General features: G+C 40.8%; 1 protein-coding gene across 1 annotated transcript; it reads right to left on the bottom strand.

Moving 5' to 3' along the window:
- Positions 1 to 2,932: 2,932 nt before the first annotated feature.
- LOC114232771 (proline-rich protein 36-like) lies at positions 2,933 to 16,692 on the bottom strand. Its single transcript, XM_054727651.1, has 5 exons — positions 16,511 to 16,692; positions 15,839 to 16,073; positions 15,223 to 15,554; positions 3,176 to 3,183; positions 2,933 to 3,086 (listed from the first exon to the last, which is right to left on the bottom strand). The coding sequence occupies exons 1-5, from the start codon at positions 16,646 to 16,648 to the stop codon at positions 2,933 to 2,935; spliced, it is 867 nt and encodes a 288-aa protein (XP_054583626.1). The 5' UTR covers positions 16,649 to 16,692.
- Between the last annotated feature and the right edge of the window lie 155 nt (positions 16,693 to 16,847).

Here is a 16,847-nt window from a genome sequence, read left to right as displayed (position 1 = left end):
ATCTTCTTTCTGTGCCCTTTTTCTGAATTTGAGAAGTAAGCTTAGAGACAAAAATAATACAAATCCACATTTCCTGAGTCAGACAGAGCAAAGGTACACTTCTACCATCCCTGTAATTTATCAGTATGCCTTTTTAGATTAAGAGAAGTTTGACAGTACACAGGAAAATTACTTTAAAAACCAGGGCTATGCTAGGCATGGGAACTATAATCCTATAATATTAAAATTTCTTTTAAATTTAGTTAATACGAATGACAGCTTTCACAATACATGAATATGGTTTTTGGAGTCAAGGTGAAGTTGCAATACTCACATTCAGCTGGGCAGCTGAGAGGATCTGACCAATTTTCCCTCTTTGCTCTGCAGGTGTGTGGTGCAGATGACATCGCAAAGAAGAGGACTCACCTCACGGTGCCAGGCTGTATTTTCCCGGAATGGCCATGTTAATATTTCCATTCCCACGCATGCCTGCGGAACTTGTTTCTTTCCCCTAAAAAGATGGAGTCTTTTTCTCTTCTTGCACTTGGGCAATGCCTTCTGAGTACCTGGAATAAAAGGAAGAGATGCTGTGTGACTTCCAAGGTCAGGTCATAAAAGGTGATACAGCTTCTACCTGGCTCTTTCTTGGGATACACCCTGTTTGAACCCGGACTGCATGGGGTCCAACACAAGCAGTCTTGGACCACATGTAGGTGTTCCAGCACAGCCCCCTGGTGGTCCCAGCCAACGGCCAGTATTGACCATCAGATTCAGGAGTGATTCTTCAGCCTTCAGAGAAAAAATTTCCTTGCCACTCCCCACCCAAATTACAAACCTGTGAGCAAAATAAACATTATCATTGTCTTAAGTTACTGTTTTGAGGTGGTTTGTCTTATAGCTACTGGAATACTTATCAAATGTCTTAATTCTGTTTTATCTTCTGTCAACAGAGTGTGTCACTTTTCACCAGGAAAACAACTTAACAATCATTCATATATTCTAGTACCTGACTCTCAAAAGAAGTGCCTTGTATCCATTATATATTTGGTTACCATTTGACTAATATCATGTGAGAGGTATGCTTGCTCAACTGGAGCAATGCAAATTCTTTCTTCAAAAATTATAAAAATAATACATACTCATGAAAATCCAAACTTTACAGATTTTTAGTAAAAACAGAAAAAAATCCCACTGTGTTGCCTAACTTTCCCTCAGTTCCCCATCTTTCTAAGGTAACCATACCAAGTCCAGTGTATCCTTTCAGACCCTTCTCAGCTTTCATACACCTTTATACACACATACCCCTATGTATATATCGTAGGCAAATTGCACTATAGATTATGAGTTTCTTTTCAGTATGTTCTTAAAGCAAGCTTGTTCATAATAATTGTGATCAAGATATGAAGATGATGATGATGGTTTATATAGTTTAAAATCTCTTACTATGTACCAGCCAATGCAGAACATGGATATCATGGAATTTGCTAATATGGGAGTATTTATACACCAAAAAATGGAAAATACTAAAATTCAGGGGTTTTGTTTCTGGAAAACTAGTTGTTAAGTTTACCATCAAGAATCATGTTTGGACCCTGCTGGTGTGGCTCAGTGGTTGAGCGTCGACCTATGAACCAGGAGGTCACAATTCGATTCCTGGTTGGGCCATATGGCCGGGTACAATCCCCACTGTGGGGTGTGCAGGAGGCAGCTAGCTGATCAATGATTCTCATCCTTGATGTTTCTATCTCTCTCTCTCCCTACCTTACTATAAAAAATAGAATCATGTTTGTCTTTGTGTGTTAATACATCCAGGATAGTGTCCAGACATGAAGGCTCTCAATACATACATATTTGTTGAATGAGTGAAAAGAAAATAATCATAGGCTCAAACAATATTCCAGTTAATGCACTTCTGAAAAGAATGTTACCTATCAGTTTGCAAGTGAGCATGCTTTCAGAATGAAAATTCTACTTATCCTTTGTTTTCAGACATTTCTTTTATTTGGATAATTAGATTGCCCTCTGTGTGAGTTCTCAGAAACATTGACATAGCTAAAGCATGCAATTCACACAGGGGCACAGATCCCCAAGGGTCAAGTGCTCATGCTAAAATAAATTTCAATCTCATAAACAAAACATATCATCTATTCTACCCTCATCTCTTATTAGCTTTGGTTATACTCAAATGGTTTTTCAGGAGGGAGTGAGTCAAGAAAAAAATATAAAAACATATACAGAACATGTGGTTACATGTATGTGTACACATGTGCATGAGTACACGGGCATAAGTAGATCTTTTTGGAGGAATCTACATATATAACAAGTAGTATCTTCTTTAAACAGAAATGGCCAGAGGTTGGTGTTATATAGGGAAGAAAGTATGAATAAAAATTTTTTAAAAGGATAGCAATCCATGATTTGTTTTCTGTCAGGGGAAGATGGTGCCTCCAAATGTAAACACTACCCAAATAAATATAAGCAACTTATGCACTTTAGGCCTAGAGAAGCTAAGGCAACAGTAATGATTGGGTGGAGGACAAAGGCAGTCTTGAAGAACAAAACTATGAACATTATTTAACCATTAATACCTGTTCCAGGTTTCAGGTCACTGACAATAATTATGATTTGTAGAATAATGGATATCTACATGGCATTTCCCCAAATTCCATCTCTGCTTAAAATGCAAATGCTTTCCAAAGCAGATTTATCTTTTCAATAAGTCTTTTTGTGTCAGGCTGGTTATGAAGAAGATGAAGGATTGTGGTTTTGGTATTGGTTGACTCACCAATTATTCCTTAGGCTGGTTCCTTTCAATGCTGTACTGACAAATAGGCATTTAGTTGAATTATTTTTTGGAAACTTCAGGAAATGTTAGTAATCTCTGTTTTGTTTCTATGAAAAAACTCATTAGAATATTATAAATAATGGCATAGCTTATGGTGAGAGTCACACATTACCACTGGGAAGTAGATATTCTTGTAAGTCCTTGCTTCTGAGGCATATCAAAAATGTCCACCACTGAAAATGCAGTCATCAAGCTGGTAGCATTTCCAAAATCAAAGGCACTGGAGACTGCAAGGAAGCCAAGAGAAAGCTCTGTATTGCCCCTATAGAAATCAAAGAGAAGGAAATTAAGAGAATGTCTAAGAAAATTTCTAGCATTCCAAAGCTTTGTCAACTCATAACAATAACTTACCAAGAAATCTTAAATGAAAGAGCAGAAAAATCACAGCTGGGCACATTATGAAAGTCCAAGGATGAGTCAATATTAGAAAAACCTATTAGTATAACTCACTAAATTATAAATCACAAGAGAAAACTAGCTTTCTCTCCCTTCTAATCCTATCCCCCTTCCCTTCTTAAACAATTCATCCAAGCCCATTAGCTAAGCCCAAGAAGAAGTGGGGGTGTGCCAGAACTTGAGTGGTGTGAGAAGAGCATACACAGGGAGAGGGCAGTGGTTTAGATGGAAGAGTGGTTTTACACAATGATTTGATCATATAGGTAACTATCTTAAGGATAATAGAAGTCAGGTTTCTTATTCTCAGAGAAGGGAGTTACAAATGTGGAATGGAGAAATCTAGAATAAACCAATGTAGTTGGATTGAAGTAAAAATATCCCTATAAAATTCATGGATTTTCAATAGATGGATGGATGGGTGAATAGATAGACCGACCAACAGATAATATAGAAAATCCCAGACATAAATGTATCTATACACATAATCGTACATATATTCTCTAGCCCTGTCCACTGAGAGGGATTTGGGAGCAGTGACATCCAAAGAGCAATGAGCCTACCTTAGAGCTCAAATTGTGGTCTCTAAATATCGTTCTTCACTAAGAGAAACCAGGCTTCTTTGAAAAATGGCTGGTGTTAGGGTGGGGAAAGGCAGAATAAAGATAAATCTGGAGCAGTATCTTGCACCAGAGGGTAAGGAAGTGGTCAAAGAATGAAGGGGTCACACCGAGAGAACATAGAAGCAGTGTGACGGTGTTCCCACTGGTCAAATCTGGGATAATTTGACATCAAAATAGATACTTTAGTAATGGATCATACCATGGCAAATCAAATATGAGAACATGGGTTCATACTGATATACTGTAAATAAATGGATAAATGTTTGATAAAGAATGGGATAATTACACCCTTTCAAAGTAACTTTTCACAAAGTGAAGTTATTTAAAAGGGAAAAGAATAACTTTATAGGAGATGAACCTGACATATAACACCGTAATCAAGTGACCAAATTGAGCATCACCAGCACTGGGACAAATAAAAATCATGTACCACTTGATAACACACAATGATAACAACACAGTATCCCTTCTGTGATATTTCTGGCCAAGATACATAACCTGTATGTAATCGTAAGGAAAGATCAGACAAACTAAAACTGAGGAGCAATCTACAAAACAACTGGCCTGTAATTTTCAAAAATATCAAGAAAAGACTGAACAATTTGCTCCATATTGAAGGAGACTAAAGACACATTATGGGTAAAATTTTAAAAATAATAACAGATATAATTCACATCTCATAAACTTCAACCTTTCAAAGTATATGAATAAATGTTTTTAGTTTATTCACAAAGATGTGCAATCATCACCACCATCTAATTTTAACACATATTTTACCTGGAAATTTTACCAGGGAGGTAGAAGACATGACAACTATTAGACATTGTGGAAAGAAATTGCAGAAGACACAAAGAAATGGAAAGATATTCCATGCTCATGGGTTGGAAGAATTAATATTATTAAAATGCCCATAATACCTAGAGCAATCTACAGATTCAATGCAATCTCTATCAAAATCCCAAAGGCATTTGTTCACAAAAACAGAACAAATAATCCTAAAATATGTATGGTGCTACAAGATAAACTGATGAACAAAATAGATCCAGAGACATAGAAGCATGGAACAGACTGAAGAATTTCAGAGGGAAGGCAGAGGTTGGGGTGTGTGTGGAGATTAATCAAAGAATTTATATGCATATATGTATAACCCATGGACACAGACAATAGTGTGGTGAAGGCCTGGGTGGGAAGGGTAGAGGGGGGAGGGGTCAGTGGGGGGAAAAAAGGGACATCTGTAATGCTTTGAACAATGGAGATAAATTTAATAATAGAACTGTTGGAAGCCGCCCAATGTCCTCACTAGCAGAGAGGTGTGGATAAGGAACCCAGAAGGCTGGTCAACCTTGAAGCTCTGAAAGGTCAGAGCCTTACACCCACAGTTTAGTTGAGACAATGGTAGCTGAAGCAACTTCCACCTTCTGGTTTTATGTAAATTCTTGCTGATTGGCTATTATTGGAATTGCCTGCCTAAAGGCTATGGGTGTATCCCATAGTCTTAATAAAAGGGATACTAGGCCAGAGCAGGGTGGAGTCTTTCCCCTTGAGTTGGGCTCCTGCCTTGCCCCCAATATTTCCAAATTAATATTTTCCAGTCTCTTTCATTTGCGTGTGGCCTTCTCCAGAGCCCGAACCCTGAACCTGAACCCTGAACCACACGGGACGTGAAAGGGGTTCACTACATAGAACTACCACTTCTGGATATTCATTCAAAGTATACAAAAACACAAATTAGAAAAGACATGCACACCTATGTGCATTGCAGCATTATTTACAACAGCCAAGATATGGAAACAGCCTGAATGTCCATCATCTTATGAGTAAAGATGTTTTAATATATATTCACAATGGAATACTCAGTCATAGAAAGATAAAACCCTGCCACTTGCAACAACACGGATTAAACTTGAGGATATTATGCTAAGTGAAACAAGTCAGACAGAAAAAGACAAATATCACTCATATGCATAATATTTAAAAAAACAAACAAATGAACAAACTAACAACAAAATAAAAAGAAATTTAGAGAGGCAGACAACAGATAGAAGGTTACCAGTGGAGGGAGGGCAAAACAGGTAAAAGGCATCCATTATATGGTGACAAATGGACACTGGACTTTTGTTGGTGAGCATGATGTAGTATATGCAGATATCAAATAATAATATTGCACCTGAAACTCATAATGTTGTAAAAAAAATCTTATATCAATAAAAATAAAACTAGATTCACACACACACAATTTAGATTATTTTCATAACCCCATAAAGAAACATACCCAATAACAGTCACTCTCCATTCCCTCTACCAAAAACCACAATCCCTAGGTAATACTAATCTTTTGATCTATGAATTTGCCTATTCTGGAGCTTTCCTATAAATAGACTCATACAATATATGATCTTTTGTGACTGGCTTAGTTCACTTAGCATAATGTTTTCAAGGTTCATCCATGTTTTAAGATGTATTAATACTTCATTATTTTTGTAGGCTGAATAATATTTCATTGTATGGATATACCATATTTCATTTACCTATTCATCAGTTAATACACATTTGGGATTATGATAATCCTATCAACATTTGTGTATAATTTTTTTAAAATATATTTTTATTGATTTCAGAGAGGAAGGGAGAGGGAGAGAGATATAGAAACATCAATGATGAGAGATAATCATTGACTGGCTGCCTCCAGCACGCCCCCCACTGAGGACAAAGCCCGCAACTCAGGCATGTGCCCTTGGCCGGAATCGAACCTGGGACCCCTCAGTCCACAGGCCGATGTTCTACCCACTGAGCCAAAACAGCCAAGGCTGTGTATAATTTTTTTAATGGACAGCATGTGATTAAAAAACTAGATGTTGCCCTAACTGGTTTGGCTCAGTGGATAGAGTGTCAGCCTGTGCACTGAAGGGTCCCAGGTTCAATTCCAGTCAAAGGCACATGCCTGAGTCGCGAGCTCGATCTCCGGTAGGGGCGAGCAGGAGGCAGCCGATTAATGTTTCTCTCTCATCATTGATGTTTCTATCTCTCTCTCCCTTTCCCTGCCTCTCTGAAATCAATAAAAATATATTTAAAAACAACAACAAAAACTAGGTGTTATTGGGATATGGCTGGGATTTTTGGCAGAACTTGAATAGGGTCTAAAAATTAGATGATACATTACTATCATTTATTTTCTGGTATTGATAGTTATATTTTGATAACCTAGTATTTCTTGTTTGTAGAAAACATACACTAAAGTATTCAGAGTTGATGGGGCATCATGCCAGTAACATATTCTCAAATGGTTTAGGAAAAACAGTTCTTTGTACTGTATTTGCAACCTTTCTCTATGTTTGAAATTGTCTCAAGAGAAAGACTTCCAAACTCATTTTATGAGGCCAACATTAACCAGATACCAAAACCAGAGAAGATGCCACAAGGAAATTACAGGCCAACAAAGATACAAAAATCCTCAATAAAATATTAACAAGCCAAATTTAATAATACATTAATAGGATCATACACCAGGATCAAGTGGGATTCATTCCAGGGATGCCAGGATGGTAATTTCTTTATGTTGCCTAATTGCTCTTACTAGGACTTCCATTGCCATGTTGAATAAAAGTGGTGAGAGTAGTCATCTTGTCTTGTGCCAGGATGGTTCAACATCCACAAATCAATCAGTGATATACCACATTAACGAAATGAAGGATCAAAACCACATACTTATCTCATTACATGCAGAAAGAGCACTTGGCGAATTTCAACATCCATTTATCATAAAAACTCTTCAAGTAGGTATGCCAAGCCCTCAGCTACCATCATACCCAATGGTAAAAAGTTTTAAGTGTTGCCCCTATGATTAGGAACAGGACAATGATATATATTGTCATCTGTTAAAAGTAATAAATTCAATACAGTTGCAGGATACAAAAATCAATATACAAAAAATACTGTTGAAGCACTCTTTCTCTCTTTTGAGCATGCCCACGCCTTCCCCCAGGCCTATTCTCTCTGCCTTTCTTTGGCCTCTACAACTGGTTTCCTGAGCCCACGAAGCCCATCTGGCTCACCTTTTCTATCTCTTTTTCTATATTTTCTCTTATAATTTGAAAACAAAACAAACACCAAAAATCTGTTGAATTTCTATACAATAATAAGAAACTATCAGAATGAAGTTAAGAGAATCCCATTTATAAATGCATCAAAAAGATATACCTAGGAATAACTTCAACCAAGGGGGTGAAAGACCTGTATCCTAAAGATTACAAGACATTAATGAAATTAATGAAAAATACTAAAGAAAAAGAAATGGAACAATATTCTGTGCTCATGGATTGAAATAATATAGTTAAAATGTCTACACCACCCAAAGCAATCTACAAATTGAATGCAATCTCTATCAAAATTTCAAAATAAAAAGCTTCTGCACAGCAAAAGAAATCATCAACAAAATAACAAGAAAGCCCACTGCATGGGAGAACATATTTGCCAATGTTATTTCTCATAAGAGTATAATCTCCAATATTTACAGGGAACTCATTAACTTAACAAAAGGAAGATAAACAAGCCAATCAAAAAATGGGCAAAGGACCTAAATAGACACTTTTTGAAAGCGGACATACAGAAGGCCAAGAGACATCTGAAAACATATTCAAAGTCACTAATCATCCGAGAGATGCAAATCAAAACAACAATGAGGTACCATCTCACACCTGTCAGAATGGCTATCATCAACAAATCAACAAACTACAAGGGTTGGTGAGGATGTGGAGAAAAAGGAACACTCATGCACTGCTGGTGGGAATGCGGATTGGTGCAGCCACTGTGGAAAACAGTATGGAGTTTCCTCAAAAAATTAAAAATGGAACTCCCATTTGACCCAGTAATCCCACTTCTAGGAATATACCCCAAGAAACCAGAAACACCAATCAGAAAGGACATATGCACCCCTATGTTCATAGCAGCACAATTTACAATAGCTAAGATTTGGAAACAGCCTAAGTGCCCATCAGCAGATGAGTGGATTAGAAAGCTGTGGTACATCTACACAATGGAATACTACGCTGCAGTAAAAAGGAAAGAGCTCTTACCATTTGCAACAACATGGATGGAGAACATTATGTTTAGTGAAATAAGCCAGGCAGAGAAAGATAAATATCACATGATTTCACTCATTTGTGGAATATAGTGAACAACATAAACTGGTAGAAAAAAAAAATAGATCCAGAGACAGAGAAACATCAATCAGAACGTCAAACCTCAGGGAAGAAATTGTGACGTAACCAGAAACCCAAGAATGCCTGAGAACGCCTTTCTAACCATGCTAGCAATCATCAGATGTACAGTAATATTACCTGGGGAAAATGTGGAAGTATTTTGGACTTATATTCCTGACCCTTCATGGGTAAGACCCCTTACGTGGGCTGATCCCCTGACTAATGTAGTCACCAATAATAGCAAACACTTTGGTCATCCAGGAGGATCATTGGTGGGGCAAGAAAGTATAATTACACAGGGGTCTCCACCCAGCTTCCCTTTTGTATGACACAAAATCAAAACACTGCCCCTTTGTGTGTAAAGTTAAAGAGAGGTTTCTGGCTTGTGTGGACACCAAAGAAAGGGTGTCACTACTATCACTACCTGCCCCCTGGAGAGGTGCAGAAAATGTAACTAAGACCTTGTCAATACAAAAAGAAATGGACAGCCAGTTTGAAAGGGAATTGCCATGGCCTAGAACAAAGAATATCCTTACATGATATTATTCTACAATGATATTAAAATTCTTCCCAGATTTGGATTACCCCCATTACCTATAATAGTACCTCACACCCTTGGGGATCAATAAAAAAATCATCTTTATGGTGCTTGGAGACAAAGGTAACACATCTCTTGATATTTTAGAATTACAACAGCATAATACATAATTATCCCAAGCAAACTTACAAATTCTTTGAATGTCTGGCAGCAATTTAAAAAGGACATGTAAGGATTTAATCCCTTCCATTGTGTAGAGGGCTTCCTGGGAAGGCACCTGAGCATTCTATATTGGTCCCTCTTGCCATTTTGGCCAAGAGGGACCCTCTTCTCACAATCCAATTGCACACAGCTGTTGCCTGAGTTTTCTGTTCATGTAGAGGTTGAAGCCTCGTGGTGGCTGGTACCATGGATCTGTCTCTCGCCCAGTGGGGCGAGCTGGGCCCTCCCTGGAGAAGAAACCTGGGTTCCCCACGATATATGATCAGTGCTGGGGCCCCGCCAGCAGGCGAGGGGATCCCAAGGCAGGTGCTGGGCGTGGAGGCCACGGGGACATAGTGTACCAAGGAGACAGAACTGAACCTCACATCACCCTGCTTGGCCCCGGAGGATGGCTGGTTAGCCAGAGACGGGTAAGATTCCTCAGGGAAGGAACAACCTAAGACAGGCACAGTCGCAGAGGGGCCATCAGGAGAGAACTTGGGGGTCAACAGAGGTGGGGCACAGACCCTCACCCCCCTAACTTTGCAGGGGCCTGAACCCTCACCCTTTCTGAAGGAAGTCTCCTGCCCCCATGGCTGCTTAACATCCCATGCCCAGCTCAAATCGGGACCCGGGTAACAGACAGAGACTTGGCCGACAGCAGCTGCCCTCTCACTGCAACAAGAATTGTTTGAGTTGTCTTGAACCCATGGTGTGGGGAAGTGGGTTTTTGATATCTAAATGCAGCCTACCACCAGGAATGCTCAGGGCCTACTCAAGAAGGCAAATAATCCTTTCCACTAATATTTACAGGGTAAAATAAGATTGTTGTTAGAGTAATAAATTTGACAGTAAAATAGTAGTCAAATTTTCAGGCTAATTTAAATCAGCTAATTGAAACAAGTGAATATTCTAGAAAAATTAATAGTACTGGACAAAAAGCAGTTCCTAAAGTGTTAACTAAAAAATTGCATAACATGTAATGAACCTAAAGCAGTCATATTATAGTGCAAAAAATTAAAATTTAAAAGCTATCAAGACTACATTAAAAAATTTTCAAAAGCCTCCTAATATTTAAATCAAAAAAAGGGGGGATAGTAGAAGAATATCATGTAAGGACAAATATCCTGTAAGTAAATTACATCTAGAAAATTTGTACTTTAGAAAATTAATTGTAATGCTAAAAGCAAGACACCCATGAAAAACACACATGGTGTCAAAACAAGCCAGAGGAAAATCATTTGGGCAAAAAATGAAAAAGGATCCCAAGTCAAATTTATAGTAAATATTCTTTATTAACTTTTGGTCGAGAATATGTTTGTATATTTTCAGAAAACAACTCTGAGACCATGTGGATTCCGGCAACAGAGAGGAATCGACAGGACTACTCCAGCCATGAAGACAGAAGAGAAGCAGTCCAGAGATGGAAGACGCTGATGTCGCCTTGCCATACTAGCAGTCAGCAGCTGTGAGTCACTGCAGTTTGCCCGGGACCAAACCAGAGAGGGTCGGACCTACATTACCACCATCTGTCCACCATCCAGAACTGAAATATCATTGCTGACATGTGCACTTAAGGAACTATTTGACATTGAAATTGGGTCTCAAAAGAACTGTTGGCCCAGAAAGAAACTCACTACAGACTGATTCATTTGCCTTTCAGCATAACCATGATTGCTTGTCTCATTTTCGGTTCTTATAAGTGTATTTCTAGTAGCACATGATCTCACTCATCTAGGGGAAATAATGAACAACATAGACTGATGAACAAGAACAGACCCAGAAACAAGAGGGAATGGATCAGACTGTCGGGCCTCAGAGGGAGGGTAAGGGAGGGTGAGAATACAGGGGAGAGATCAAACAAAGGACTTGTGTGCATGCATATGAGCCTAACCAGTGGTTAAGGACAACAGGGGGGGTGGGGGCATGCGTGGGGAGGGGTGTGGGATGGGAATGGGGGGATGAGGACAAATATGTGATACCTTAATAAAGAAATTTAAAAAATATCTATATCTAGCTTAATGACAAATAGCTCAATTCATTGATCAGTTTCCTCACCCAGTCATCTTTTCGTTTTTTGTCTATTACTGTTGAAGATGAAAATGCTAGTTAACAGTTTATGGGTTTCATAGATATTTATGGACATTAGACTTGATCATAGACCAGAATTTAGAGACAAATTTCTCACTAAAGACTTATTATAGCATTCCACTTTACTGTATGCTGATGAGCACACCTACTACAAATTGGGAAAGATGAGTGATTTACATTGGAGAGAGGAATGAAGGATTCCTAATCCAATGCTTGGTTGCATTTGGCTCAGTTCAGTATTTCTTCACAGTCTAAGGAAGAAACTTGTGTAGATGGGTTTAAAATATTTTCAAAAATAGTTTATAGATGTTTTACATAGATGATGAAAGGAAATCATTAAGTATTGGGAAAGGATCAAAATTATGATGATTGAGCTATTTTCACCATAACTTCCTCAGAAATTTTGTATGTTAGATTTTTATATGTTAGATTAAAATTCATGATATTTCATTCCTTAAATTATATGTTCAGGGTATAATAGTAATTGTTATAATAGCTAATATATGTTGCATGGTAACTTTATGCCAGGCGGCATATATACACTTTAGACAGATAAACTTTAGGTCATTTCCTTGAGGTGGATGCTATTATAAACTTTATTTACTGATAATGAAATTGCATCACAAAGAGATTGACTTGTCTAAAATCACAGCACTTGCTGGCTGGTGTTGCTCAGTGGTTGAGCATCAACCTACGAACCAGGAGATCACATGCCTGGTTTGATTCCTGGTCAGGACACATACCTGGTTTGCAGCTCTATCCCCAGTGTGGGGCATGCAGTAGGCAGCTGATCAATGATTCTTTCTCACCATTGATGTCTCTATCTCTTTCTCCCTCTCCCTTCCTCTCTGATATCAATACAAATATATTTAAAAAATAAAATCAAATCACAGAACTTGTGAGTGGTCCAGCTGGGTTTTGAACCCAGGAAATCTAACTATATTTTCATTCTGGATGACACCATTTAAGAAAGCCAGTTAGAGAAAAAACTGTGGCCAAAATATTAAATTTATTAAAAATGTTTTAATACCATTCATCACTTCATAGAGATACATACAAGCACCACTTTTCCTAACATCAAGTGGTCTTGTGTTGTGGAAAAGCAACATTTTACGTGGCTGCCATTTTCATTGCCAAAAAAGCTGAAAGAACTTGCAATCAACAGCTGAAAATTGGTTATTTCTCTCAAAACTAAGAGTATTACAAATAATAGGTTTTAGCATCACCGGTATATTTGTGAACAGGGACAAACTTTTTCTTTGACTAGTGATGCCCTTCCTTTCTATAGACATCGTTGGTGAGCATTCAGTTCTAACACCAAAACAATCTATACTTTAGTGCATGAAGTGATCATTCACTAAACAAACAAAAATCTTCTGTGGCACAAATTTTCACTGATAAACAAAAAGTTATGTAAAACTTATTTCTTACACATGTATACTTGTATGACAAACGTGGTTTGGTCAAACTTTAAGGCAAAATGTCAGCTAACAGTACATATGATATGCATTTTTCTTTCACATAGCATGATACTGAAATCCCAAGAGGTTATATTACAGATGAATTTTACAAATAGCTTGCCTTGTGTTGTGATTTTAAAGTAGTCCACAAACTTTCTGACATTCCTCCATTCAAAAGGTCAGTGCCAAGGCCCCTTCTCTTGGGTGAGAAATGGGCATAGTAGCTCACTTCTAATAAATAGAACATGGCAGAATAGTAGGAGGCTTCTGACTAAGTTATAAAAAACATTATGGCTTCCTCCTTGGTCTGAAATCACCGGCTCTAGGGGAATCTAGCTGTTAATTTGTGAGAAGACTCCAACAGCCTCAGGGGGAGATCCATGTGTTCAGGAATTGAGTTCTTTCCACCACTACAAAAGAAGTGAGGTTTCTGCTAACAGTTGTGTGAGTGAGCCATCTTGGAAGCAGATTCTTCATGCTTCTAATGACTATATCCCTGGTTGACATTTGACTACAACTGCTTTAAAAACCATGTCAAAGCCATCCAGATAAGCTGGTTCTAAATTTCTGGACAATAGAAATTATGATTTTTTTCTACTTCTTTGAAAGATGCCATTGGTATCTTGAGAGGAATGCTGTTGAATCTATAGATTGCTATGGGTAATATGGACATTTTAATGATGTGAATTCTTCCTACCTATGAACACGGTATATGCTTCCACTTACTTGTATCTTCTTCTACTTCTTCTTTCTTCAATGTCTTGTGGTTTTCTGAGTACAGGTTTTTGACATCCTTGGTAAAATTTATTCCTATGTAATTTACTAATTTTTAATGCAATTGCAAATAGTATTGTTTTCTTAGTTTTCCTTTCTGATAGCACTGCCAGGTGCAGGTGTGCACCTGTGGAGCTTTGGCAGGTCCTGCACACTGTTCCCCAAAGGAGGGGCATTTCCCCTTCTCCAAAGTGCATCTGCTGGGGCCTCTGCTGCCTCACCTTGTCCCCAGGGCTGGTCACCACCTGTCCAGAAGTCTGCCAGTCTGATGGTGACAGTGTGTGTCCTCAGGAGGTGGGGCAACTCTGACATGTAAAGATGTGTGCGCTACCTCCGCTTGTAAGTGCCTGTGTCTGCCCAGTGTCCCTTTAGAAAACACCAACTTTCCAGAGATTGCTGGACCACAGGGAGGTCACAACTTTATCTGGCCTGGGTCGTGAGGACTGCTTTCCAGCATGAAGTTGTCTTTCTAGATTTCTGCATTTTTGTCCTGGGCACAGGAATAGCCAGCCTTTACTTGAATGGCTTCTGGCCCCCGGGTCACACTTAGCCCAGTGGCCTCTACCTCAAGATTATGTACACACTTACTAATAGGGCTTCTTTTTTTACATCCGATCTCTAACCCATCTGGCATTTCCCTTTCAAATAACAAAAGTGCTATTTCAGAGAAACACAAACAAAAATATGTGAGCACCTATTGTAAGATCCATGTGTAGGGAACGTCCAGAGCAGGTAACAGAGCAGAGACAGAAAGCAGGCCAGGGGCCTCCAGGGGCCGGAGGAGTGAGTGAGTACTGTGGGTGCAGGGTTTCCTTCTGGGGGATGGAACATCCTGCAACTAGACGGTGGTGATGCTTGCCCAGCATCTTGAATGTCCTTCAGGCTCATGAATGACACCATTTAATATACAAACTATACTTTTATTTATTTATGAAGTTCAATCACTCCAGAGAGAAACAAAGCATAAAAGAAGAAAGAAGAATAGAGAAAAACAAAAAGACCCAAAAATACTCCGAATAATAACAATTAAAAAATAAACAATTGAATAACCCCATGAAGAAAAGTGAAACATAAAAAGGAAGGAAAATAGAAGGAAAAGGTCAACGAGGGGAGGTAGCACCAGTTTTTCTGAGGGGAGACGGCGAGCAGTCTCAGCCTGCGGCTCTGGAGCTGGCGCTGCTGGGCTTTCAGGAGGCAGCTCCTCCTCTGAGGCAGGACCCTGGGCAGGTTCCAGGGAGGGCTCCTCATCCAGGGGTGGTGGGGCCTCAGTCATGTCTGCAGGTGCCTCCCAGGCCGGCCCCGGCTCCACAGCTGCCACCGGAGAGGCTGATGGAGGTGGCAGGAGCTCTGGAGGTGCCCACGCCTCCAGCTCTTCATCCGACTCCTCGTCAGACGCCTCTGTCTGGACTTCAGGTGTTTCTGCAGGAGCCTCCTCTGCCTCCTGGGCCGGTGCTGGGTTGTGAGAGGAGAAAAGATCACCCACATGCCTGCATTTCCTTGTGCCCCCTTCACCGCCCTCCGGCCCCCAGGATAGAACCCAGGCCAGAGCCTTCCAGAGAAGCCACAGCCCAGGACCCACCACAGGACGTCCTCCTCGCTGACAGTCCAGCAGGTGGGTGGTCTGAGGCCGGGCTTTGCCCCTGGCCAGGCTCTGGGGGTGCTCCCTGTGTGCCTGGCACTGAGCCCTCTCCACAAGCTCACATGCACCTCCCCCCATTCTGTTCCCACCTTCTCACCCTTGGGCTCTGCCTCCTCGGGCTCCAGGGACTCTGGCCAGGAGTGATTCCCGTGGCCATTTGGCCGCATGTAGGCACATGCTGGGAACTTCCTGGGGAGCCTGGGCGCCTGCAGGCCGGGGCTGGAAACTGGATCCAGGGTGGACCTTAAAACTCTCTTCGGCCTTGGATTCCAGGTTGCATGCCACCTCCAGAACCTGGGTGGCTGCTGTCCCGCTATGACCCGAGTTAAGTCCTGCAATGACAGTGACCGGCAACCGGCCCAGAGATCTCAAACCCTGCCCGGCCCTAGTCGCTGCTGCTTCTGCGCCCTGGACCTTCTGCTCCCGGATCAGGCCCGGCCCTGTGTCTGCACAGACCTCCTCCCAGCGGAAATGAGAGTCACCTCCAGGGCTCGGGATAGACCTCGGGCAGAGGGGGCCACCCACACTCCACGTCCACCCAGCCAGCCTTGACCTGGGGTACGAACATGACTGGTCCACCAGGCTTCTGACCCCTCCTCAGCCTGTTCTTGCTCAGGTCCTTTCTATGTGAACCTCCCTTACACACACACACACACACACACACACACACACACACACACACACACACCGAGGGGACATCGGGCTTCTCAGGTGGGGTCAGTGTGGTGGCCTGGCCCACACACAACCCCCCTGGGCCTCCCTGTGTTACCTCTGGCTCCAACCATTTCAAGGGCGACACGGGTCTGAGCTGAGGATCGAAATAGCGTGGGCCACTGCGGAACCCACTCTTATGGCTGCTTCTCTTGACGCCTTGGTCTCGGTACAGGGGGAGACAACACGAAAACATGGTGTCCTCTCCAACGTCTCTATCCGAGTGAGATGGGAAGGGGCAGTTATAGAATGTAGCTGCCTGGTTACCGGGTCCCATTGAGCTCCATCGTCAGGAAGTGAGGTCACCCCTGGGTCAGGAAGTGAGGTCACCCCTGGGTCAGGAAGTGAGGTCACCCTACCCAGAGCACCTCCTCACACAAGAGCAGTGACCTCAC

The sequence above is a fragment of the Eptesicus fuscus genome, chromosome 15 (genome assembly GCF_027574615.1).
Source record: "Eptesicus fuscus isolate TK198812 chromosome 15, DD_ASM_mEF_20220401, whole genome shotgun sequence".
NCBI lineage: Eukaryota > Metazoa > Chordata > Mammalia > Chiroptera > Vespertilionidae > Eptesicus > Eptesicus fuscus.
The sequence above is the reverse complement of the archived record's forward strand: the minus strand, read 5'-3'. Positions and strand labels throughout refer to the sequence as shown.

Bases quoted from the DNA above. Each gene is read 5' to 3' on its own strand.
- LOC114232771 (XM_054727651.1), bottom strand. From the start codon at position 16,648: ATGTTTTCGTGTTGTCTCCCCCTGTACCGAGACCAAGGCGTCAAGAGA. The intron at 16,074-16,510 runs GTAACACAGGGA...CTGTCATTGCAG, and splicing joins TGAAATGGTTGGAGCCAGAG to GACTTAACTCGGGTCATAGC. The intron at 15,555-15,838 runs GTGAGAAGGTGG...CTCACAACCCAG, and splicing joins CGAGGAGGCAGAGCCCAAGG to CACCGGCCCAGGAGGCAGAG.